This window comes from Phoenix dactylifera, chromosome 18 (assembly GCF_051530095.1).
Source record: "Phoenix dactylifera cultivar Ajwa chromosome 18, Ajwa_hap1_PhDact_Kaust_v1.1, whole genome shotgun sequence".
NCBI classification, from domain to species: Eukaryota; Viridiplantae; Streptophyta; class Magnoliopsida; order Arecales; family Arecaceae; genus Phoenix; species Phoenix dactylifera.
The window spans coordinates 12616303-12643075 of record NC_143207.1 but is presented as its reverse complement, the minus strand read 5'-3'; the positions used below and the strand labels follow the sequence as shown (position 1 = coordinate 12643075).

General features: G+C 35.7%; 2 protein-coding genes across 4 annotated transcripts; one reads left to right on the top strand and one right to left on the bottom strand.

Annotated features, from left to right (window-relative positions):
* Positions 1-207: 207 nt before the first annotated feature.
* On the bottom strand, positions 208-1044 carry LOC103722817 (uncharacterized). The gene has a single exon (XM_008813508.4). It carries the CDS (start codon positions 1042-1044, stop codon positions 208-210), a length of 837 nt encoding a protein of 278 aa, XP_008811730.4.
* A 1913-nt stretch (positions 1045-2957) lies between these two features.
* NAR1 (ferredoxin hydrogenase) lies at positions 2958-24880 on the top strand. Of its 3 annotated transcripts, none has more exons than XM_039118927.3 (11): positions 2958-3342; positions 4301-4383; positions 9912-10065; positions 11465-11651; positions 14894-15020; positions 15889-16066; positions 16153-16202; positions 16582-16753; positions 16844-16970; positions 17096-17187; positions 24409-24880. In XM_039118927.3, the coding sequence occupies exons 1-11, from the start codon at positions 3226-3228 to the stop codon at positions 24559-24561; spliced, it is 1440 nt and encodes a 479-aa protein (XP_038974855.1). In that variant the 5' UTR covers positions 2958-3225; the 3' UTR covers positions 24562-24880. The 3 variants fall into 3 exon arrangements, with proteins under 3 accessions (XP_038974855.1, XP_088570324.1, XP_088570325.1); XM_088714198.2 differs by having other exon boundaries at positions 16567-16753; XM_088714199.2 differs by having other exon boundaries at positions 3081-3342; positions 9932-10065; positions 16567-16753.
* The last annotated feature ends 1893 nt before the right edge of the window (positions 24881-26773 follow it).

Sequence of the window (26773 nt, the reverse complement as noted above, 5' to 3'; positions counted from 1 at the left end):
AGCTACCGGGTTTGGCTCCGCTTCCTTCTGACTCGCCTCTTGGGTTGACTCGGAAGCAGGCTCAATCATCTTCTTCCTCCCTGCACCCCATTTAACAGCTCTGCCCCTCTGCCATCGAGCCCGGGACGTGAGCATCCAGGGGCCGAAGCCACCTTGCGCCCCAACACCTAGCTCCACTGACGAACCCCCCTTCGTACCATTGTCTCCCTAGACAGTCATTGTGGCAGCCGCGCGGCCCTTCTCCCGGTGAAGCGGGCACTCTCCGTCTTGATGCCCCAACCGAGCACACCGAAAGCATAGCCCCAGCAGGTCTTTGTAGACGAAGACCTGCCAGAACTTCTTCTTCCCCCCTAAGACAAAGGCACCGGGTACCAAAGGGAGGAGGACATTGATCTCCACCTTCGTCTGGGCATAGCCGATGCACCGGCGTTCACTAGTAGAGCCATTAAAATTTAGTGGTTGCCCTGCCTCTGCAAGTATCGACATTATAGTCGTCTTATCCCAGTACTCCATAGGGAGCTTAGGCAGCCGGACCCAGACCACCGTCCGACTGACAATGTGGGTGCCCGGGTTGAAATCGGGCAGCCACTTCTCCATTGCCAAAAGCTGGCCCGCCACCAACCACGGGCCAACCCCCATCGTAACCTCCCGATCATCCTCCGAGCCGAACCGAAGGGTCATGAGCCCGTTTGCCATTGGGAAAGCTTCAATCGGAGCCTTTAACTTGTTCCGGGTTTGAAGATCTCGTGCAACCAACTCTGCTAGGACATGCCGCCCTAGACTCCTCACGATGACGACCCTTCCCTCCCACTCCGTCCGGGCCTGCTCCAGTCGCTCCAATGGAACCACTACCACCTGAGAGAACCACCGTTCCAGGTCCGCCAACTCCTCCACACTAAGGTTGGAAATAGGACATTTCCGGCTGCACTGATCTCCCCTGCGCCACCGCAGACCACGTCGGAACCGACACTGCAACCCCTGCACTGGAACCGACCGTTGGCTCCGATCAGCACCCCTTGGCTTACCAAGCCCGGGATCTCCCATCGATCCATCCACCTAGTGCTCAATAGAATGCCCCTTCACCGCATGATCCTTGATGCAGCGCAACAGCTGGACTGGGAGAATCCTTCTTTGACAAGATAGATACAACCCCTATCTTACAATAATACTCTCTTCTTGGACGAAAAACAATAGTTGATGTAATGCAAAATATTAATGTTCGCTGGTACATGCAATTGCTAATGTTGGAAAAAACAGAAACAAACAAATACAAACGGTGGAAACAGAGATCGACTTATAGGCTTCTTTAGAAATTCAGGAAATACTATACAATTGATAGAATACATACCAAAACAGGACTATATTGGTCGGCATTTATCTCCATAAATTAGTTATGAATTCATAGAAAAACCCACACTGCTCAACAATTTAAACAAGAAAAGTGATTCCAAGTATGAATTATTAATCTCCATAGCCATCACACCTCGCCGCCAGCACCCCACCGCTACCATTGTCTTCAGCACACATCTATCACCATCTTCGTTGCCTCTAATATCTTATCACTCGACATCATTATTGTCGCTATCACTACACCATCACCACTATTATCGTCATCTTCATCATTTGTGTATATACATACATACATACATACATACATATATATACACACATACATGCATATATACATACATATATACATACATACATACATATACATATATATATATATATATACACACACACACATACATACATCCATACATACACACACACACACATACACACATATATATATACACATATATATATATACATACATACATACATATACATACATACATATATATACATACATACAAACATACATATACATACATACATACACACACATATATATATATATATATATATATATATATATATATATATCTATATATATATATATATATATATATCTACAACTAACCTATTTGGTATTCCATAGAAACTAAAATCACTGACAATATAATACCAAAACTACATCTAATATATTCCTCAAAAATAAATTTAGTAATCATATAAAAATATATTATATTAAATTATTAATATATTTATTATTAGTATATTCTATCAAAATATATTTATTAATCATATAAATTATTAATCCTATAAAATTATATTAATTGTTATTATAGAATTAATATTTCTATTTATACTTATAATATATTATTATTTTAATATTAATATTAATTTTGTTTAAAAAAAGGTAAATAGAAGTAATATATTAAATAATTTCATAATATAAACATAAAGTGCAAAAATATATTTCTATTATAATTTAAAAATATAATTGAATAATAATATAATTTATAGTATATTATAATATAATATATCATAAATACGATATATGTAATACCAATATATATAATATATAACATTGACATAATATATTAATGGTATATTGATAATTTCATTTTTTTTTTTTTTTGCTAGACTTGGGGTCATTTTTGTTCCAAAATTTCAATCTAAGATCACTCCTCAAGGATGACCTTGAATGCCCATTCTCGAGGATGGATTTTCATTACTGGATTAGAATATGATTTGAAAAACAGTGATAATTTGGGATCATCGTCATATTTGTCATCTCTACTCATATTACTCTTGATTTTGGGATGATCGTCTGATGCGAAACACCCTCTAAAGGCCTCTAAACTCCCAGCCTCATAACCTAAAACCCAAAAATGGACCCTAACATTTGGTCTCAATTGTTAAGAGGATTATGAAAGAAAAATGTGATTCGTATTGGAATTGGTGCTTCACATACAACCCCATCTTGTTTTGAATCGAGCGCATCAACTCACCAATCTATCAAGCCAATGGCTAGGAGCTCCTTTTTGGTACCATGGTGTAGTTGGGATCCATAGCATTATTTCCTACGTAGGCTTGAGATATATTAGTCCTGGATTGGTTCCAGGTTTAGTGGAGTCGGCAAACAAACCGACATGATGACCGCCTTTATGCGCCGCTGGCAATTGGCCCGCGCGGTAGGGCCCGCGCTGGGAAGGAATTTTGGCACCACAGACTTCGCGAAAACCGCCTTTGCGTTTATCCTCGTCTCTCTTTACTGTCTCTCGCCTTCGTTCGCTTCCCCCAATCCCGAAACCCTAACCCAAGCCCTGAACCTAGCTCTAGATATTGTTTTAGTTCCGGATTTGAATTCAGGAAGGAAGAATTCGGGAGGCTGAGATGTCGGAGAAATTCTCGCCGGCGCTGCGGCTGGCTGATCTCAATGACTTCATCGCGCCGTCGCAGGACTGCATCGTTTCGCTCAAGGCGATGAAGTCGAAGCACGAAAAAGAAAAGGTACATGGTCGAAATTAGTTTCCTTTGGAATTAATCACGGTCTTGAAGTAAAAATGCGATTTTGATGCTTTTACTGTTTTTATCCGTTAATTTCTGTATGGATTCTGAGGAATTCCAGGGTTTTAATGCTTTGTCGTTACTCTGAATTATGCAGTAGAGAATTAGGTCTCGGTGGATTGAATTTTCTCTGGCAGTTGATATTTTTCCCGAGAACTGGATTTAATATTTAATGGTTTTCGCACTTTTGCTTTGGTCTTCGGGAACAATTTTTTTTTTTTGTGTAAAAAAAAAAAACTTATTGGTGGATTGATAGTAGTAGTTAGCATTATGTTATATGGGGATTCTTTGAAAAATTATTTCAACTCAATACTTGACAAGTGCTTCATGTTGACAGTTTTTAATTTTTGCAAGATTTTATTTTGAAAATTCAAGTCAATTCCTACTAACAATGACATTTGTTTTTGGTAACAGATTATTGGAAATTTAACCTGTTTTTATATTGAGATTCACCAGTGTATCTTTCCTAGGTTGACATTCATACTGATGTCTGGACATCTGTAAAATAAATCAGAGATGATTTTGTTAAGGAATGAATAACTTTTGATGAAACACCATAAAAGGAGGGAATCTTAGGAATATTTGAATACAAGTAGAAGGAGGGGATTAGAAGACAACTTTAATTTTTGATGTCTTTATCTTAAATGAAATCAATAGCATGGTAGTGTCATGAAATTGACCTCATATTACCGTAGATTTTTACTTATTTGATTGACTTTTAGCATTGGAGCAAGTTGATATTTGCTGGATCCATCTCACCATGATTAGATCTGCAAATAGTTACTTCAGATCGTTCAAACAATTGCTTGCTTGTTTCTTTTTCTTTTTTTTTTTTGTATTTTTGAAAGAGCATCTTAAGGTCTTATGTTCTCCAGTTTACTATCCTTGTTATTGTTTGCAGAACCAGGAGAAAGTCAAAGCTGTAAGCAAACCATCACAAACTGAAGCAGTCAAGATTTCGCTGAAAGATTGCTTGGCATGCAGGTACAATTTTTTTCTTTTCTTAGCTGTTGGTATTTTCAGGGTAGCTGTGATGTTTATTTGGCATTATTATAATAGATATCGAAAAGTGAAGAAAAATGATTAAGAAGCGAATGATGTATGAGTGTGCAACTGTGCTATTGTAATTCATACTTGAGGAACAAAAGTTCGAGTGATTACACCTCTCACAAGTCATAAAATCATTATACCAAGTTTGTTGGACAGGATAGGGGTTGTTTGTGTACACAATTTCCATACATTCAGAGGCAGGAGGGGGGGCATGGCTCCTCATAGTCCCTGAATTTTTTGTGTATTGAGATGCAGCCCCCTTCTAAATAAGTTTGTCGCTATTATTGGTCCTGCATTCAATTTTGTTCCAATAAAAGCCAGTTCCTAAAATATTACCCAATTAACTCTAAGGTCTAAAATCTTTGGCTCATATCAATCTAATCAAAAAAAGGAAAGAGAGAGAGTTTACTTAATCTCAATTCAAAATTCCAATAAATCATCCATGCAAATTTTCCTAAATCTCTGAACTCCCTCTCTGGCTTCTCTCTTTCTTCAGCACCTTCTCCCATATCTTTTTTTGTCTTGCATGCTTTTGTGCTTACATCACAGTATAACTACACTATATTTGTAGTAAAATGCTCCCCTTTGATTTACTCTTAAACAAGTGAGTAGGAAAAGAGAATAAAGAACAGTATTTAAGTTAAATCAGGTGTTTATTTATCAAAAAATGATATAAACAGCTCATGTTGATTGGATTACAACCAGCCACTGGATGCACCTTCCTTTGAAATATGGTGTGCATCATAAGATTTACATGGCTCTCCTTATCAAATAGAAAATAAAGAGAAAGCATGGAATCTACCAAAACATGCAAGAAGTCTTCTCTCGCTGGGGAAAATCTCCCAACACTAATAAATAGACTAAGGCATAATAGTTGCTCCTCTTTGCAAAATTTTCTCCACCAATTGCATGGGTTCAAAATCAAAGGTGACTTATCTAAATAAGATGGTGCCATTTTGGATTATTTATTTTGTTTGTATTGGTGTTGTAGAGTTTGATAATTTACAAATATCTTACAAGTCAACTATGGTTTTGGTGGACGATGGACTTGATGAGTTTGGTGATTTTTAATGTACTTATTTGCTTGTATAGTGTTGCAGAGTTTGATTTTATATACACACACATATGCATATATTTGTGTGTGTGTCTATGTGTTAAAAACTTTCCAATTCTCAAAATACCACTCTCTTAGAATGTCTATAATAATATTTTAAAAAATTAAAATTTAGAAAATTTTCATTTTTAAAAATACCCGGAAGGTGAGAAATAACATTAAAATGTGCACCTCTGCATAGGATGTTGAGTACATTCTCTAGCACTATGAACAACAATGGGAAGATTTAAATCCGAGGAGTCACTAAAAGTAACATTTTCACTGGATATGAGTGTTGAAGAAGTAGGAAAAAATCAGACTTTCCTGGAGCCAGCTCTGGGGATTTTGACAGATCTTGATCATTAACTAACAGGCTTCTTATTCCTTCTTTGATAGACAATCACCTCTTTCGGTTCATTCTTATCTGTTGCAGGCATAAAGTCATCAAGATTAACTTAACCTCAGTTTCTTTTGATAACTAGACTTGTCAAGAATAGGAGAAGAGGATGTATGATCAGGATGAAATGAATGATAAATAATAAAATAGAAACAGGAGGAATTAAAAATGCTCTTACATCCAAGATTCTGAGGAGAATTAAAATATGACTTAGACTCATAGAACAAAGGCAAGCAAAACTCCCGGGATGAAGAGAAAAGGAAAACAAATTGGGATCAAGAATAGATAATGGAGTCTTCATGTCCAACACCGTAGATCACATTCTGTTAATCACATGGGCTGCTGTAAGCACTACATCCGACCACAACTTCTCAGGCAGCTTGTGTTGAAACAACAATGCCCTTACTGTCTCTAATAAATGTTTATTCTTTTTCCCTGCAACACTGTCTTGTTGAGGGGTTGAGACACAGGAAGGTTGATGTATCACATCCTCATGACCTCACCATCAAGAAATATGTTCAGAGTTCTTTCGAAGTATTCTCTCGCTCTCTGTCCTTACGACTTATATTTCTCTACAAAATTGTGTTTGCACTATCTTGCAAAAATTCTAAGCACTATGTGGTCTTCATCCTTGCTTTTCGTCATATAAATCCAGATATATCTTGCCAATAATCAATCAAGCTAATGAAATATCTATAGCGATCCACTGAACAATGCATGAAGGGGCGCAGACATCTGAATGAACCAGGTTGAAAAAACAAGTAACTTTATTTATTGAAGGAGGATAAGTTGTTCTTCATTGTTTTGCCTACTGGAAAACAAGACATTGAAACTTTCATGAGAAACAATACAAGAAATAAAATTTACTTATCTTCATTGTTTTTCCTACCGGCAAACATGACATTGAAACTTTCATGAGAAACAATACAACAATAAAATTTTCAAAGAACTAAATGACAAATGTCATAGTCTACCATGCCAAAGATAAAAACCTTGGCTATAGCATCCTTTTTCCCTAAAGCTACTAGTACTGGATCGAAAAGCAGAGGTGACATCTCCATCAAGGATGTAAAGCCCTCCAGCTTCATGACCATGCTCAATTGTTCTCTTCGTTCGTCGATCCTAGAAAACACAATGAGTAGGAAAGAAGGTTACAATGCAATTCAAGTTTTTAATAAGGTGACTAACCAAAAGCAAATTGGTATAAAAGGCAGGAACATGAGGAACCGAGTGTAAGGTAATATCTTTTCTAATTTTAATGTTCCCCCCTTTTCAAAAACTGTAGAAGGGGATCTCTTTGCAATTCTAAGTACTGAATACAAGGTAACAACTTTACAGATTTTGATGTTTCAATTTCCAAAACCCGTAGAAAGGGATCCATCAGCAATTCTAACTTTTTTCATCCTATACTAAGGAATAAGAGGAAAACATGGATTCACATATGATTACTGGCTCCTGAGTTAATTATTCAAGATGCACTAGCGGAAAACTGACAAGAGACTAAGGCAGTAGATGTACCTTATTTAGCAAGCATAGTGGAAGCAGTAGCGTTGAGGCGAGTAAGAAGTTGTTTAACTACCTCATCAAAGGAGAGATCCGTACCGATACAAAGAGTAGAGTCTATCTCGCAGGAGACTGAGAATTAGTGGAAGAGTCTACAGGATGTCCCTCTACACATGACCAGTAGCGGCTTGTGGTTTCTTCCTTGAAGTCCCTTCTCCATACCATGCTTGAGATGAGGATATTTCTCTCAACAAATGCTCTCTACATTTTTTTTTCTTGCCATAGTGAGTGTAATACAAATTTTCTCTGGAACTTAAGTCTTTTGCTCCCTCCCTTAGGAATTGCAGAATGTTCAAGGACAGCAATAGAAGCATCAGGATTCATCTTTCTTTCTTCACTCTTCACTAAGGAAAAAAATTTGATCTAGAGTTCAAAACATTCTCTTTTCTTGTCAAATCTTCTAACTCCTTCAAACCCATATTCAAGCCAGCCAAAAATTTAAAAGTCCTCTCTTCAATCTGCTTCTGGCATATCTCACCGTCTGCAGTATCTTTCTGATTCAGTTGTGAATGTTAAACTAGTTCCTCCCAAGGACCTTGAAGGGTTGCATAATAAGTTGAAACTGACATCTCTCCCTGTCTGAAATTTGCTACATCTTGCTCGAGATGATAAACCTTGGCAGTATTCTTTCTTTGTGAATTAGTTGATCTTACTCCATATCTTGAATATTGTATCTAGAAAAGCCACAGTCATCATGGAGTTGAACAGCCAAGACATTACTTGGGCGTTCTCTTTTTCTCACTAAGAGTTACCTCTCATCATCAGTTTTTTCCCGGGTTCCTTGGTAGCACCTATTATAGGCCCCCACAACCCCTGATGAATTATAAAAAGTTTGACAGCCAAACTTTGGTAGGTGTAATAAGCTGATTAGGGTTCTGAAACAAAACCCCAAACTTTGGTGCTTTTCTGTCTCTGGAACTCACTTTTGATTCGCTAATTGTAGACATCTTCAATTCAAGACTGGATTAATAGAGGGAAATACGAGACCTGCGGCTGCAAGCTATCATTCTGAATCTGAAACACCAATCTGATCTCCACAAGTAACCTTGAGAAACGACCTTCTGTTTTACTTTTTTGTTTTACTAGAATCAGTGTACCTGCAGCCAGTATAGATCTATTCTCAGTTGGATCTCAAGAAAATTCCCCTCTCTGTCAAGATCTAATGTAGATATGCATAGCTATTCCTACTGGAATGTAGATTTGATCTAGATCTGCATTAACTATCCCTCCTGGAGGCTTCTCCTTGGCTCCTTCAACCAAAGCAACTCAAAATAAGGCTTCTTCTAATTCATAATCAGCACAAAGGAATCTTTCTTTTCTTGCTATTAAATATGAGGATAATGAAGAAAAAGAATGGAAGCACAGGAAGTAGAACCCAAGATCTGAATCACTGCTCTGATACCATATTGCAGTAATCAGAACTTTGTATATGTGATAAGAAGACAAGAAGGGATGAAAGAAGGCAAGAAGAGAAGAGAACAGGAAAAAAATATTGGAAGAACCAACCAAACAAAATTGGGGTCTGCTGCCCCTTTCCTACAAGATGTGTAAATTACAATAATGCCCTTATGGTGATTCTATGTTTCTATAAAAGCAAGAGGAGCAAATAAATTTTTATCAGGAGGTTAGGCATTCCGAGCAGGAAAAAAGAGGGTGAGTGTTGGGGGGGGGGGGGGGGGGGGGTGGCTGTTGCAGGGTGTTTGAGGTGGCTAAGGCTGCCTACAGCTTGAGGCAAAGAGAGGGTCAATAAGCTCATGAATGTTTATGTGCCTCCTTTCAGTTATTTTTTTGGTGGGGCTTGATGAAAGAGTATGTCACCTGAGGTGATGTAAATGTTGATCGGTGACACCTGATTTTGCATAGACAAACAGTGTTTTTGTAAGGAAATAACATTAGAATTGCAATTACATTAAGAGATTTAATTAAAAGTTTCGTACGCCACATAAAACGTGATATTGATATAATTATATGTGGTTTAGGATACAACACGTTGCCTCATCTTTGTTTGTGATGTTATTAGAATTTTCTCGTCTTCCTCTATTTTTGAACTTGCATGCTGATATTTGGTTAAAAATCACATAAATTAACATGTGTGTTTAAAAATTGCTCCACTATCAGATCTTGGCGGTCACTATGATAGTATTGTTTTCTTGTATTAAAAATTGCACTGTCACATCTTGGCAGTCTCTATGATGATATTGTTTTCTTGTAGCAATTTTTGTGTCTCCTCCTCAAATTGCGGAATTCTCAGATCTTGGCTTTGATATTTTGGATTGTCTAATTTTGATAGCATACAGTAAGATATTGATGCACGAATTCATGTGGAATTGAAAATTTCTTCTGTGTGGTAACATAAACATGCAGTTTGTGTGGTTAGTGAATTAGAATAAGCCATTTATGATTTTGCAGTGGTTGCATTACTTCAGCAGAAACCATTATGCTCGAGAAACAAAGTTTAGATGAGTTTCTATCTCAAGTCAATTCAGAGAAGGCTGTTGTTGTTTCCGTTTCCCCTCAATCAAGAGCATCATTAGCTGCTTACTTTGGTCTTTCGCCAGCTCAGGTAGCAATCCTATTCTTGGTTATTACCCTTTAGTTTATTGTACTTTGTGTTTCAAGCGTCATGTCATTCCTTTGTTCTGTGTTTCATTTCGGTAAGCATCTTATTAAAGCATAACAAAGGCACCAAGTGATCATTATCCGTAAAAAATCAACTGTCCGCAAAGTGTATATGGAAAGAGTTCTGCAGAGTGCACATTTTCAGTGTAAGTACCAAGACCAAGGGAGAAGGAAGATTGATTCATTAAATTAATATAGTAGCTCCAAGAAGGCGCCAGGATTGAGTTTTAATAAGGAATTATTTTCATAATTATAAAATTCTTGAGGACAACTAATGAAGATAAAGAGCAAGATTATGTGATCGTGCTGTCTCCTTAGATGGTTGCTACTAACCTTCAGTTCAATTGCTTGAGGAACTGATTTGTTGCAAGTTATGAAGCATGATTTTACAATTTCCATATTATAATTTATGATTTTGTTCATTCACTAGGGTTAAAAAACTAAAATTGCGACCTCAAGATAGTTACAACTGATGAAGGCAGTGATCTGGGTCGAGAGGCTCTTCATATATATCATTTTGGGACTCCAAAAAAGTATTCAGAGCTCAACTATGGGTTGTGACTTGATCAAGTATGTCACTTGTTCCTGATGAAGTCCATGGTGATTTGACCATGAAAAATCATTCTAAATTTATCTGACTAATGCTGATGGAAGTCAAGGGATGCTAGGTAGGTAGGCTCTAACATCTCATGCCTAGCCGCTTCACTTAATTGGCCTGTGTCAATTGGATGGAAAGGTAAACTGGCACCTCCAGCTCTTTAAGTAAGATAGTGTATAATTCCTAAAATACCCTCATTCTCTATGAGTAACATCAACCTTCGGCATTCTGGTTTCAGATTTCATCTTGAGAGAGCGATGTGGTAATGGGGTCCTTAAGAACGGGAAAACTCTTTCTGGAATTAAATTTTTGTGAATTTTTTGAATTCCACATGTTTTATTCATTTATTTGGATTCCATTGAGGAAAATCATTATAAAAAAGATTGAACCCTGTCTAGACTGTGACCTAAATCAAGGGTTGAAGTACCCTTGAAGTACCTAAATCAAGGGTTGAAGTACCGGTTCAGACATATCTATTAGACCTGTACTACAGATTTTTGTAGCAAAGGGGAAAAAATCAAAGTACTGATTTATTCAGGAGAAAAAAGATCTACTATTCAGTTCATATGTTAGAATAATGACAGAATATTTCAACCTTTGCAGATTTACGAATGTGTAACTTAGTCTTTTTTAGAAGGTGAGGTAGCTTTCTTAAATGCCACTCTTTCCTTTGCAAGTTATCTACGTAATAGTGGCATTTTTCTTCTTATCAGTCATAAAGCTAATTTTTTAGATAAATTTACAGGTTCTCAGAAAGCTCACTGCATTGTTCAAGTCTTTGGGAGTTAAAGCCGTGTTTGATACAAGTTGCAGTCGAGATTTATCCCTCATGGAATCATGTAATGAATTTATTTCACGGTACAAACAGCATGCCTCGACTGATGGCAGAGAAAATAGATCAATCTTTCCCATGCTTTCATCTGCATGTCCTGGTAAAATTTTCCTTTCTTTTTGATTTTCCTGGAAAATAAAAAAGTTTTATTGAGGTAGTTGGTACCCCCTTTTCTTCACATTATAAACTTATGTTATATGAGAACATTGCACACTAAACAGGTTTGGTTGTAATGGATCCATGTGATATCTGAATACAAAGTTAATAATGCTTATGGTGTGAACCAATTAAGGATTGCTAGATCGAAATATGAAGTTATTTAATTATCAGATTTGGTTCCAATTAAGGATCCATCAACAATGAGATGCTTTGCTACCAATGTATCCACAAGTAAAAAAGAAAAACAGAAGAAACTTGATGGACAGCAAGATTATGCTCATTCTTGAACCTGACAGTGCAATCTCCCTTGTCCTCCCCTTGCTACAGGATTTAGTGAATAATTGCTTTCTAATAACCATTAATAATTTGTTATCCTATATCATCTGGGAGAAGAGGATAAACGGTATCGGAAGAGATTGTCTGAGACAGAAAGTTACTGAGTGCGGGTGCATGGAGAGGGGATACAAACGCTACACATTCAAAGGGAGGGAACTCAAACTTTCCTGTTTATTTTGATGAGAGGATAAAAGAGTGGATACTACAGATGCACAAGGGGGAGTCCAGGAATTTAGGGTCTTTTGTCTTGGGAGGCAACCTTACATATAATTTTTCTATAATTTTCAGTTTATATACAACAATTAGTTATTGATAAGTCTACTCTTAGTACATATAGAAACATGAGGGGATTTGGTTATGGTTGCTTAGTTCTGATCGAACTTACTGTTGAAAGGAAATTTCTTTGACCATTTCAAACTTTGTGTTTGATCTTCTTTTACTGAGCTTGATTAAGGGCATGGTGGTGTCATTAGGCATTTTTATCCTTAAGTGATGGATTCTATTTTGTCTTGGTTTGTTCCCATGATAACAGTTCTTCTGGATCTGCTTGTCTAGTTTGTTTACTTTGTTCATCTATATATGAAGTTGAAGAAAAGTATTGATCTTGGCAGTATCCAATCTCTTCAACTTTGAAGAATGTTTGACTAACTAGAAATCTATCTTACGTACCTTTAGCTTCCTTTATGGTGTGGTCTCTATTTGCCAGGCAGCTTGCTGTTGTACTAGTTGTATTTGTGCTGGAAGAGATCTCCTGCAAAGGACCTTGTATTTTATGATACCTACCTTCCCCTCTCCGGAAAAAAGAAAAAAAAAATCTGAATCTGATCTAGCCCCATCTGGTGTAAGTACTACCTGGAACTCACCAGAGCCTCATGGGCTGCCAGGCTTTCTATCATTTATATGTGTCTATCTCTGCTCATGAGATTGGGTCAGAGTAGTGTCCGGATTTTTCCCCCTTCGCATCACTGTGATTAAAAAGCTACAAACAACTTTACAACCAGCTAAATATAGAGTTCCATCATCCGTCAACACTTTGAGTCAATCACCTTGTGATGGAGGCAGGGTTCTGTAACACTGACTCCTCGTTTGGTATTTAATGTTTCTTTGCTAAACCCTTAAAGCTGCCAAAGAGCTATCCATCATGAGAGAAGCATATTCTGCTCATAAACATTTGTCCTGCTAGATGGTCAATTGCACACTTAATTTACTTTAGTTTTTTGCTTGTAGAAAACATGTTAGCCATATTTACTATGTTAGCAATTAAGGCACAACTGGCTGGAACTATGTGGTGGCACGGATGGTTGTTGTCAAGTGTGTAAACGTATTGGAGGTAAAAAAGAAGCTCTGACCACCAGATCTGGTTAATCTTGTTCCCTATTTATTACAACAGGTTGAAGTTAAATTTGATCCAAGTCCCACACATTTTAGCATGCATAATAAGCAATTGTCTTTGCAAAGACTTCAACAGTACACTGATTGGTGGAGTGTGTGTAAAGTGTCTATTCAAAAACATCATTCTTGTTAATATGGATAATTTTAGAACTCAACACCAAGTAAGTTGATTTTAAGAAAAAGTTGGCAGACATGTTGGGTGTTAAACTTTTACCTTTAAGGTTGTAATTGTAATTGTGGAGAAGTGTTATGATCTTATTTGAGTATTTATATTCTTAGCCTCTATCTGTTTAACATCTTGGTAGGAAAATGACTGAGTCCGAAAAGTTTAACTAGATATGGACGGAGCTGGGATTCTTTGTCTGTAGCATCTTATTCATTAGACTGGGCCAGTGCATGATAGTTCCATTAATTCGGTCATCAGGGCTACGAGCGGTTCCTTCAGGGTATTTTGTTGATTGCTTTGCAGCTCTAAGTTTGATCATTTATCTTTTCCATAGTTCCATTAGCATCAAAGCATTTTCTTCATCAGGAGTTGTTCAATGCATCTGTATTTTGATATTATTCAGTAACTTTTGCAGGTAGATCAGTTAGTAGAACAATCTTTTGTAAGCTAGGATGGATACAAAGCTGACACTAATCATTGGTTTTGGGAAAGGTTGGATGTTGCTTGTATTTGATGGATATATATAAGACTATGATCTGCTTGAACGAAAGGATGGCAACGTAGCACCCTTAAAAAATGGAAAAAAACAAAATCATAATGTGGACATCAAGAATCTACTGTACAATAGGAGAAGTGCACAGCAGTGAAACCAAGAAGACTGACCATGCTACCAAGTCAATTCATCGGCAGTCTGCAGGCTAACTGTAATTAATTGTTTTCATTTTTTTCTATTAGTGCCTCTCATATCTTCTTTTGTCTTTTAGGCTTGTGCTTTTTTAGACTTTTGTCAATTGAATGAACTTGGTCAACAGTAAAGGAATTTGGCTGTAGTTATCATACTTTCTTTCTCTTTTCCGTTCTCTATTGAACAAGTAGAACCACTTTGGGTGTTTAAAGAACCCTCTTTTTCCAAAAATCATAATTGTCAAACTATTGCTAACAATCAAACAAAATATTGCTACTAGAGTGATTGACCCAAAATGCTTGCATGCCAAAAGTCATGTAAAAAATCATGCAATTTGGAGACCTCTAAATTACATGATTTTTTGTGGGTAAGCGGTTTAGAGATATTAGATCACATCCAACAACGTGGACCATCGATGTGGAAACTCTATCATCACCTAACTGGATCTAGTGGAGATCCACTTGAGTGTCGCCAAGTCAATCTCTCTCTCTCTCTCTCTCTCTCTCTCTCTATCTATCTATCTATATGTGTGTGTTTCATGTGTTTACTCTATATATATCATGTGTATACCATTGAATAATCAAATAGTATTTCCTGCATGCAGGTTGGATATGTTATGCTGAGAAGACACTTGGATCTTATATCTTACCTTATATTTCATCAGTGAAGAGTCCTCAACAAGCAATTGGGACTGCTATCAAGCATCATGTCGTCCAACAAATGGGTCTCACGTACGCTTTTTATTTACTCTATTTTTAGATAATGGCTTGTCTTCTTATCAAGATATTTTAATCTTGCTATGAATGTAACTTAAAGTTGGAAGGTTGAGAAGTCCATTTCCTTGTTTAGGCATTTTAAGTGCATGCAGACATGGTGAAGCTCCCCATTGTTCCCTTGGATTTGGCAGGAGTTTAGAGAGTAATAAAGAAAGAAATAGGCTAATTTTGATTTGTAGACCTAATTCATATCCGAGGCACAGATTGTTTGTGAAAGAGCCAAATTTTGGTAAACAGTCTTCTTCTTCTGTCCACGTATCAACATATATGACATCTTAAAACCTGTCATTTCAGCTCCTTTACATATTATAAGATTTACAGCATACTTAATTAGATGTAAGCATAATTAGTTCAAGTCCAACTTTTTCCTTGTTGTATATTGAAAAGACAAAGGTTATAACTATCATATGTGCGATTTTTTTTTAAGTTACATTTCGATGATTCTGTCCAATCTGGAACATGTCGCCTTGCAACAATCCTATCTAGGGTCGTTATTTTGGAGCTTGTGGTTCTTTTATAATTGACAAATGTTGTAAAATATTTTGGTTGTATTATATTGTTCTATGATTTTAGTCCGGACCATGGTGGTTATAGTGGGCATAATTTATAGTGGACTGGTAGGTGACCGGTAGCCTGTAGGCTACCACCCATACCGAGTGGTTGTATCAAGCAATGCACCACCTGGTTTGGCTTGTACCAGTCAGGTGTCAGTACAGGTGCCAAAACCGATACTTAAAACCTTGATATTTTCATGTGACAATATAACGGTGTTTCCATTCGTTTGTTTACTTCTCTTTCACTTGATACAACTTATGTAATGCAGGCCGGACAAAGTCTATCATGTGACAGTTATGCCTTGTTATGATAAAAAGCTTGAAGCTGCTAGGGATGATTTTTTATTTTCAATGAATTATGGAGAAAATGGTCATGATGGTTCTGAGATGAAGATCGCAGAGGTAGACTCAGTGTTGACATCAGGAGAAATGTTAGACTTAATACAGGTAATTATAATCTTTCTAAATCTTCTTTTACTGAAGTATAGGATTTATTATGATTTCTTAACATAATGCGCTTCTCATTGCATCAGTCAAAATCAATCGATTTCAAGGCTTTGGAAGAAGCTCCTCTGGATAGACTGTAAGGCTCTTGTATGCTCCTGAATGCTCTTGATGCCTTTTCTGGTATTATTAGTGTATATATATTAGACAATTTTCTGTAGAAAGCTGCTTCTGTGATCATCTACTGAACCACTTCAGCTGATTGCTCATTTGTTGCTAAAATGGATTTTTGTAGATCTTTAATTGAAGCATATATCTCTGTAGCATACACTGCCAACTTTTGTAATAACTCATTAGCACATTTATGTAAATTCTAGACCCTTGCTCACATTAAAGATATTAAAACTCGTCATGCATTCTAGAAACACTAATCCTGTACTGCAAGAGTTCCTGACATTAATGAGGATGGTGCTTAACAGTCAAATGGATATAATAAACTGCAGTAATTTGTACAATAGGTTAACAAATGTTGATGAAGAAGGGCATCTTTATGGGGTTTCTGGTGGCTCTGGAGGGTATGCAGAAACAGTTTTTCGCCATGCTGCTAAAACACTCTTTGGGAAAGAAATTGAGGAACCACTTGAGTTCAGGAGTGTGCGCAATTCAGACTTCAGGGAGGTGTCCTTAGAAGTAAGGACTGACTATCATATTGCCTGAATATGATAAAAATTTATATTTACAAGTTCTTGCTTAATGCCAATTGAGTTATGCTATTTGCAGGTGGAAGGTAAAACTGTATTGAAATTTGCACTTTGCTATGGATTCCGAAACCTGCAGAACATTGTAAGGAAAATTAAGATTGGGAAATGTGACTATCACTTTCTTGAAGTTATGGCATGCCCTTCAGGTAAAATCACACTACAAGCTACACACTATAAGCTACCTTTTCCCCTTTTTTCTGTCCTTTTTGAGGAATGGAAGTAATGTAGCAAGTATTATTGTCTGTGGTTTTTCTTTCCTTTGTTTTTTAAGGCTGCCTGAATGGGGGAGGTCAAATAAAACCAAAGATAGATCAGTCTGCCAAAGATCTGATTCCACTGTTGGAAAATGTGTATAAGCAAGATGTAAGTCTTCATCCCAAAGTGCTCTTACTTTGTAGGAATGATGGCAATGCTTATCCTTTTATGATTGCTTATACTCTTGCCTTCCATTTATATATTTTTTAAGCAAATATGATGCTATAGATGCTTCTGAACATGTTTTGGTTTTTGTACAATGAATTTGCTTATTGGTTGTTTTCTTGATATCCATTTTATTTCTCCATTGTCATTGCTTGTAGCTACTTCCGCCAATGAAAATAATATTCTTTTAGTGTGGATATGCACATGCTGGATGAACATATGAAATATTTACCATGACCACTGTAGTTATGGGAGATGGGGAAGGACTGTTGAAGGGCTATTTCAAAGTAGTATAGTAGTGGACAAAATATTTAAGATGCGATGCTATTTTTGGAAAAAAACCTAAATTTAAGTTGATTATAGATCCAAGTTGACATTTCAAAGTAGCATAGTAGTGGACAAAATATTTAAGAACTGGTGCTATTTTTGAAAAAAATAACTAAATTTAAGTTGATTATAGATCCAAGTTGATTTCAAACTACACCAAATCAATATTCAATAAGTCAATTTAAGCTTGATTTACTCAAAGATTGATATACTAGTGCCAAAGGCCATACTCTAATATCACTGCATTGATATGGTATCGGGACCTTCCCGATTGTTGGATGGTCCTGCATCTTGGTATTGTATAGGGACAGTTTTCTTTTTTTTTCTTTTTTCTTTTTCAATTTTTCAAGTTGATTAGCTTAAACAACTTTTTATTGAATATTTGTTCGTTTTTTCCATGTTTAAGTGGTTTTTGAGTTGTTTAGACTGGTGTATGGCATTAGTACTGGTATTGACACGTGTGGTTTCAATAATAAAGAAATACCAACAACTATGAGTGAAACATTACTTAGCAGACATATTATGCATAATAGAACCATGAGTTCGAGTAAAATCATACAACTCGCCTCCAATCCGAAGTAGAGTGTCTGATACCTTGGATATTGCCCCATCCCTGCTGTTCATATAGTGTTTGTTACTGTTCTGATAAGCCTCCCGATACTATAGTTGATAGTATGCATGGTATGTGTCAATTGTCAATTGCCTTTTTGTGAAAAGAATGAACTGTTTTGGGATTAAACTCATAGAAGGAACTAATGCATTAAAGTGAAAGCATGGCATATGGGAAAAATGTAGCGGAAAATGATTGCCATGCTACAATATCAATATGGTGCATGCAAAAAAATTTATATCAATTCTCAATTAATCATGCAATGTAGAAATATACCTTACACAAATAGTTGAAATTTGCAAATTGTTGAGACGGATCTTGTAGTTGCACTCTTAACTGATGTTGAGGCACAATCTCCAACCCTTGTACCTATGCTAAGTCCCACTCGGATCCACTTGGAAGTGCTTTGAGAGAGTTTCTTCAAATCTTTATGTCGTCACACAAACTTGGGAGAGAATTCGAGAGAGTTCCAGAGAGAATAGAGGGTTTTTTTTAAAATTTTCAATTCGTCTTATCATATGACCAGCCCCTTCTCCTTTTTTATAGAAGAGGGAGGGGTGCTGTCCTTTCTTAATCCCCCTCTCCTCATACTAGGAGAGGAATTAAGGGGATGCATGCCCCACAAAAGATGGTGCCCCCTCCCTTTTTCATGTATTTCATTCTCTTACTAGGAGAGGAATTACATAAGTCACTCACATTAGTAAGACAACCCCACTCTCTCTTCAGTCCAACTAAGAGAAAATTATTGGGCGTGGCTCCACTAAAAGCCCGCTAAACCGTTGAATTAAATAAATCATGGGCCTGTTGATTTCTAAAACCAATATAGGGCCCAAAACACTCAGTAATATGGATCTGTGCAATGACAAAACCCAACGAATATCTTATGTCTTGTGAACTCAATTATTCTCATCTAGCAGTCCAATTAATCAATTGAGCTAATCCTACAATTTCTGCAAGATTAAATTGATTAGGCTGGATCTATGTGCACAACTAAGGATCTCATCAAGTTGCATGCGCGATTTCGTAGTAAGCTGAATCAACTATAGAGTACATGGAGCTGCACTAGTAGGCCACATTTTGGGATTCTAATCAAAGGGCACTAGCTGTATGATTAATCAACACGATTAATTGGACCTATCAGATCACATATGACCCTAACATGTAACATGCTAAGTCACCTGGGAATATAGTGGTGCGACGTTCCCCAAGTGAGATATAATCCTCCATGTAATAGCACATTCATTAGCAACTTTGTCATTCCGTTATAACCAATAACTCAGGTTGGTCCTCAGGGAAAAACATCAATTGTTGAACCCATCACCAACAAGCATCTACTGGGCTTATAAATCGATGAAATATTGGAGAAATAATTTCTTAAAAATATTTGAGGTACAATGTCTGATTTATATGCAAAATAAACTATAATCAAAACACTTTTGGCAAACAATCGGTTGATTTATTCTTGCAATCTTTGACCGAATAAGTTATTCCCCCCTTGCATGTAATAGATCCCTTGTTGGGCATCTCACATGACCTTAATAAAAACCTTGTACACCCAAGAAGCCACCATACACAAACTCACAACGTGGCTTGCGTAGTCTGGTGACTTAACTCATGCTGGTTCACATGGATTCCTTAGGTGAAAGGATATGGAAAGGCTATGAGGAGATTATTTTCACTCTTGACAATGTCGTTTCAATTAGACATGTTCTCAAACTAGCCAAACAATGTGATGTGATAACCAGGTGTTGACATGGAGTATCCACTTCGACTACCGAGAAAAGTTGCCACCATCTAATGGTCATTATTGACTATCAGCAACCATATACATAAGTCTCACAACCTCATCCCATGCTCTCTTTCAGTTGATCAATTAATCAACTGTCTCCTATATTCTTCCTATGGATCATAGGTATCGTAGGTAACAAAAAGACATCCCATGCTTCATAATTTTCCTAAATATTTACACGAATAAAATAAATGAACTTTATTAGTCTAAAAAATGTATCTTATACAAAAACCTGTCTTGCCAATTCCAACTTAATATCCTAATAAAATATTTAATGATTCAATTTTCACTTTTGGTGGGCTTTCCAAATTGGATATCCATACCATTGATCATAATTTGTACCACCAAAATTTCTATCATACATTTTTCTATTCTCCAATATATGACACTAAATGGGTAAAGAAATGGATGAATTAACAGTATGGTATGATTTTGTGCTATGGTCTAAGCATCAGAGTCTAGTAAATTATGATCTATCCATGTTTCAAGATGCTAGATAATTATCGATGGTGTGGATTGTCAATTTGTATGTTTTATTATGTAGTTTGGCATACTGGTATAATTAGTATTTTTGATATTTGAACCAACTTTGACTCGATGCTTAGGTTAGAGATTTGCAAATATTTTAGTTGATGAAACATATTTGATCAACATTGTCTTTGATTGGGATGGTGGTCATTAAATTTTGTATCAAAGTGTTAATATTTAGTGCATGTCCAATTGAAATTATAGTGTGATTAGGTAATATGTTTCTTTTGAAATGTAATTTATTTTTTGTTTTAGTTTTCTAATCCCTTACTGTTCTTCTGATTTATCTCTAACTTTCTAGTTAATATTTCTATACCATTACAAGAACTAGCTATTTGTGACCAATTTGTTTTGAACTGAATATTTAACATGTCATTGACTCGTTTAATTAGGAAGCAAGTCAAACACTAACAACAATTTGGAGTTTGAAAATAAATGATCTGAAAACAAGCCAGCCTAGCTTGCTTGTTTTCAGCTGTATATAGCTCGAGTTATAAATTTATAAAAGATATTATGTTATACCACTTACTAGTTACTTGTAAATAAAAATTGTTTAAATTCTTGTTAAATATTGATAAGATTTATCTGAAAGCGATATACAAGTGTACAACCATTGTACCTTAATCCAATGATTTAAATACATGTAAGGATTGGCACCATTAAATTGTGAATTAATTGCTCACTTTCGGGGGCATGTGGAGGAAGCCCACCTTTAATATGATGTCATAGCTGCTGCCTTTACCATTCTCCTCTCCATTGCATATGTCCTCTTTGGTTCTATCCAAATTGAGACATCCCTCCTACCATCCTTTCTCTCTTGCTCAAAGACTCACTGTCATCACCCTCCAAATACCATGGCCTTATCTCTTCGACTTATTGAAGGCTTATTGCAGAAGATATGCTGGCCACGGTGGACTTGATGACTTTGGCCCTGTTCGGAGGAGCTTTTGGAGGGCCAAAAAGCACTTTCTGGCTCTCCAAAAGCACTTTTAGATGAAATAGGAGTGTTTGGTAAAAATTTCGAAAAGCTGTTTTAGCTTTTCCAGAAAGCTAAAAACAGCTTTTCGGAAGAAGCTCCATTTTGGAGCTTTCCGAAAAAGTTCTTGTAGGCTCGGTTGGAAAGCTATTTTTTTGAGCAAAATATCCGTGATAAAATATAACAATTACACAAAATGTCTCTTTATAATTCTGAAAATCTGCTAGAAAATTTATTACAGAGATAAATAGTTATTAGGAGGATGAAAAATTAATTTACACTAATAATTATAATAGTTTATACCTTTATTATTGTATTATACTATAAATATAATACTATATTACATTATATCATAATACATTAATATATTATGCTAAATAATTTAATATTATGTTATATTATGAAAAATTAATTTACGCTAATAATTATAATATTTTATACCTTTATTATTACATTATACTATAAATATAATATTATATTACATTATATTATAATGCATTGATATGTTATGTTAAATAATTTAATATTATATTAAATTATTATGTTATAGTATACAATATTATATTACTATTTTATAAATATTATATTACATTCTAGTAATATTATACTATATCGTATATTTATGTATTGATACATATAATATTTTATTATGCTCTGTTGTATAATACTATGTAATATCTTTTATGGTCATTCTGTCATACCAAAAGTACTTTCTCAGTTTGTTTACCAAACACATGTTAAAGTGCCAGCACTTTAGAAATGTAGTTACCAAACAGTAAACAACTTTTTATAAAAATTCTACTTCAGAAAACTCTACTTTCAAAAGCTCTACTTCTAAAAGCTCTACTGCCAACAGCTCCTCCAGAATAGGACCTTTGTTGGTGCGCAGTAGGACTAAAAATGGATCGGTTATAGATCGGAATGTATGATCCATATCCGTATCCATATTTTTCAACGAATATGAATCAGATATTTACCATATCCATATTTGTTCTAAAAGGATATGGATATAAGTCAGGTAGTTATATTGTATATATTCTCTATACTAATATAGATATAAGTTGGATATTTTTTTGGATGTAAATCAAATTTTAAGTAGATTTAAATAATGAAAATCAATAGAAACGACAGTCGTAAAAGATAGGTATGAAATCTAAAATAGCAGTTGTACATGATGCACAACTAATTAGTTAAGAGCAAGAATCACCGAACTGGTATCGGTAGGTGTACTGGTCGGCTGCCGGACCGGTTTGGTACCAGTTCAGACTGGTACAAACTAGTACGGTTCGGCCCAGTACGAGCTGGTACCTTTTTTAATGCCGAACTAGACCGGTCATAGACCGAATCGGTTCGGTATGGGATGAACCGGCCGGTACGGGATGAACCGGCCGGTACGGGCCGGTTCAGTATTTCTTGGTTAAGAGTCTAAATTCTAGTTATTAAATTTTCACGGAGACTGCCTGGAATATTGATCCAATTAGATTTGTATTAAAAATATATTAGAAATTAATTTTTGAAAAAAATATATGCAATATAAAAATAATCAAGCATTATCTATTTTATAGAGAACATGTAAAAGATTATGTATAGATGTAGTATATATTATATGTATTGATAATTTTAAATATTTTAAAATTTTTCAAAATATCATAAGGGAAAAAATGAAATATTTTTTTATTATAGGGAAAGATTGATTTTTTAAAATGATAATAAATAAATATGAAAAATGCTATTTTTATAATGTGAACAATTTTTTAAAGTAGTAAAATGAAAAGTCAATATAGAGAAAGAACAAATATTGTTTTGGGTAGTTGGCGGCTAACTCAAAAAACTTTGGTTCTTACTAAGAGCGGTATTTTAGGTAATTCCTTTTTCTTGATATCCAGATCCAATCCAGAAAAAATTCAAAATCTGGATCCAGATCTGTATTCAGCAAAATTCATGAATGGGTATCCGAATCCGGATCTGATTCAAATATTCCTATCCCAATCATCTCTGAACCAGATATAATGGATGTAGTTGGATAATATCCGATCCATTTTTAGACCTAGTGCCCAACCCTCATCCTTGTTCTTCTCTCTCCATTTTCCATCTTGAATGTTCCTGTTCTCTCAACTCTCATTCCAAGCTTGAGTTGAGTTGACATTTATTCTGGAGTTGGGTAGTCCCAGTTCAGTCTGAGCTGGAACTGTTGCATTAAATTTTGAGCGGAGGTTGAGCCTGCCCCTGCTTGCTTGTGTTCAGTTTGTTATTGCTACTAATTTTAAACGATTTAACATGGTCCCCACAATGCAAGTGGCTTATGGAACTCTTATCAGTTGAAGTATGTATGAGAGAGTTATCTGCTAGCTGCACTCAAAATTCCAATGGTCTTTTTGATCATATGTTAATAACTACAATCTCTCTCTCTCTCTCTCTCTCTCTCTCTCTCTCTATCTCTCTCTCTCTCTCTCTCTCTCTCTCTATCTCTATCTCTATCTCTTTCCCAGGCACACATGCGACCGTCACTTTTCCTTCACAACAAATGTCAGCTGGTTATAATCGTATTTATTGCTACCTCTGATTTAAGCCTGTATTCGTTGCATGCCAACATAGTTCTTTAACCCATGATGCATATAGATGATGACTGGAACTTAAATTCTGGTGGTTTTTCTATGCCTGAACCTTCCAACTATGAAATGAAGATCCGAAGCGTGCCTTCTGATCGCCTACAAAAATAAATTACTGCTGGACTGAGTGATTAGACCTTTTAATATGTTAAATTTGTTTGAAATGCTTGATTTCAGCCATTTTTTACAGTATAGTTACTTCTCTTAATGAAGGTGATTAGACCTGGGTCTAACATTTCCTACATATATAAAGAAAATAAGAAAGAAAGAGGAGTCCCTTGTAATTGGCATGCTGTAATTATGCTTTGTTATATATGTATAACAGGTCTTAGTTGCCAACCCTTTTGATAATCCTGTTGTAAAGAGCTTGTATGATGAATGGCTCGAGCAACCTGGTTCAGACAAGGCCAAAAGATACATGCACACAGAATACCATCCAGTGGTGAAAAGTATTGCCTCGCAGTTGCACAACTGGTGAGGCCTTTTCTTTATCCATTGTTTCCGGCGCTTCATCACCATGCTAGGAGCTGATGATCATACTTCATGTCTGTGCACACCTCTATTCCATGGATATCAAAATCAGCAACAATAATTTTTTTTTTTGGAAACACTGTACGTTTTCATGTATAAATTTTGCTGTGATCTAATTGATGCTGTAAAATATATTTTGCAATCAAACATGTTATACCGTGATGCAAGAGAGACCAAATGTTCTTTACTGATGGTATACAGTATTGTTGAATATTGTCCAAGTTCGCGTTGATAATTGATATGTTTAATGAATTATTTCATGCTTAGATACCTTCTACCACTACTGGCAACTTTTTTTTGGCAAGTCACGGCGCTGTTGAATATTGCCCTAGTTCCAATTGTTAGTTGATATGTTGTTTAATGAAATATTTCATGCTTAATTAACTTGTACTACTACTGGTGATCTTTTTCCTTCTGTTCTAGTTCTTGTATTGCTTGGTTCTACTAGTTGCTGGAGTAGTGTGTTGGCATATTAACTTGCACCATAGCTGAAGGTCTGAGAGAGCTGATAAATTTGACAGGGGTTGAATGAGCTGACTAATATGGTACCAATACTAATATTTTTTTTCATTTACTTTGCATCCCTGGAGATCAAAGCTAGCTGCTACAGAAATTGGATAGGCTAAAGTTCCACGATGCAAAAGCAAGTGAATTTTATTAAAAAATAGTGATGAGTGTTAATACATATAAGTTCTCTTAATTACTGGTCTGTCAAAGAAAGCATTAGTCTCAAATGTAGCAGGCTTAATTTTTAGACCTAGACTTTATTGGCTTGCAGTGAATTCATCTCTCTACCATTGATAGTGTGAAATTTGGAACTTTTTAAACTCGAGAGTTACCGATCGGAGAAGGTATTAAATATTTTTTTTCCAAATTAAAATATATAATTATATTATAGATGTCTTTAGCTAGATATAAAGTCATCTATGTTGCTTTTATATGAATTCCGCAAGTCCAATACTATCACCCCATGACTATAATTTTGTGCTATGCAAGTAAAGGGAGTTCTTGAGTGTTTTTTCTTTGTTCAAATATTAATTTTGATGTAATGGGTCCCTCTGCTATGGAATTTTGGGTGCGGCATCGGAGGGTTTTGCCTCAAGTGCATGTCGAGGCTCGCTCTCTCTCCACTCCAAGACATTTAGCTCTCTCGCCAGTTGTAACATGGGAGGCTCGGAAGTCCACTTCACGCACTAAATTCTTGAGCCTTTCCTGTCATATAATAATATGTTTTAAATTTTTAAAGGCACATAGATTAATTGTTTAACTTCCATACATAATCTAATATAAGATTTAAAAACGTTTGTAGTTGATAAATGCTCCACGGGTTTTCATAAAGATAATGGCTTCATTTTCTTGCTTAATGTGTCAAATATTCATTCAAACTCCAGTGTTAAAAAAGTTAAGTTCCTTCTTTTTTGTTTAACAAACACCTGGCTCATATGCTTTCTAATGAATCAAAATTGAACTTGCAAAGCATAATAAATCAGACCTTTTCCCACCAAGCTCTCTAGAAACCTAGTTTATAGAACTCAAATATGTAACATTGATGTGGCAAGATCTCCTGTATCATCATTACATTAGCAAGACTTGATGAAAATAATACTTTAAATTCAATGAGAAAAAGTATTATGTTATTCCTAATTGCATAATTTGGATGATATAAACTAGTTTCATGTGAATTAAATATAGGTTCATTTTAAGAGGTGGACCATGCATTGGCTATGCATTTTGTAAGCATGTGCATATGGTCTAGAACTAATTTTGATCTTCAACTATTTTTCTGTTGATAGTTTATGTTCCTCAGTAAGTTCAACTAATCATATGATGTCAAAAATGATGTTCATGGAGGAGATTTTAAAAATTTGCTTTATATATCAAGTTATGAAGATTTACTTGACATAATATGAAAATGTTTTGGAACCCCTGCTATGCAAATGAAAAGTTCCCTAGACCTACATAATGCATGGATTTGCAAATGAATATTTAACCATCTCTTTTGTCACACCAATTCTCCAAAGTTGTATTGATTTTCTTGTGCCATATAGTCATGAGTTGATTAATTTTTCTATTTTACTATTGTGCTGTGCTACAACATGCCCCAAACAAAAGACAACCGTTCTATGTCCATCCAAACATGCGTATAAATGAATAACAAG

What these genes read in the sequence shown, in the direction of transcription:
- LOC103722817 (XM_008813508.4), bottom strand. Translation starts at nt 1,044, where the DNA reads ATGGGAGATCCCGGGCTTGGTAAGCCAAGGGGTGCTGATCGGAGCCAA.
- NAR1 (XM_088714198.2), top strand. Translation starts at nt 3,226, where the DNA reads ATGTCGGAGAAATTCTCGCCGGCGCTGCGGCTGGCTGATCTCAATGAC. An exon ending in AAATGTTAGACTTAATACAG is followed by an intron (nt 16,067 to 16,152) that starts GTAATTATAATC and finishes TCATTGCATCAG; the next exon opens with TCAAAATCAATCGATTTCAA. An exon ending in AAAATGTGTATAAGCAAGAT is followed by an intron (nt 17,188 to 24,408) that starts GTAAGTCTTCAT and finishes TATGTATAACAG; the next exon opens with GTCTTAGTTGCCAACCCTTT.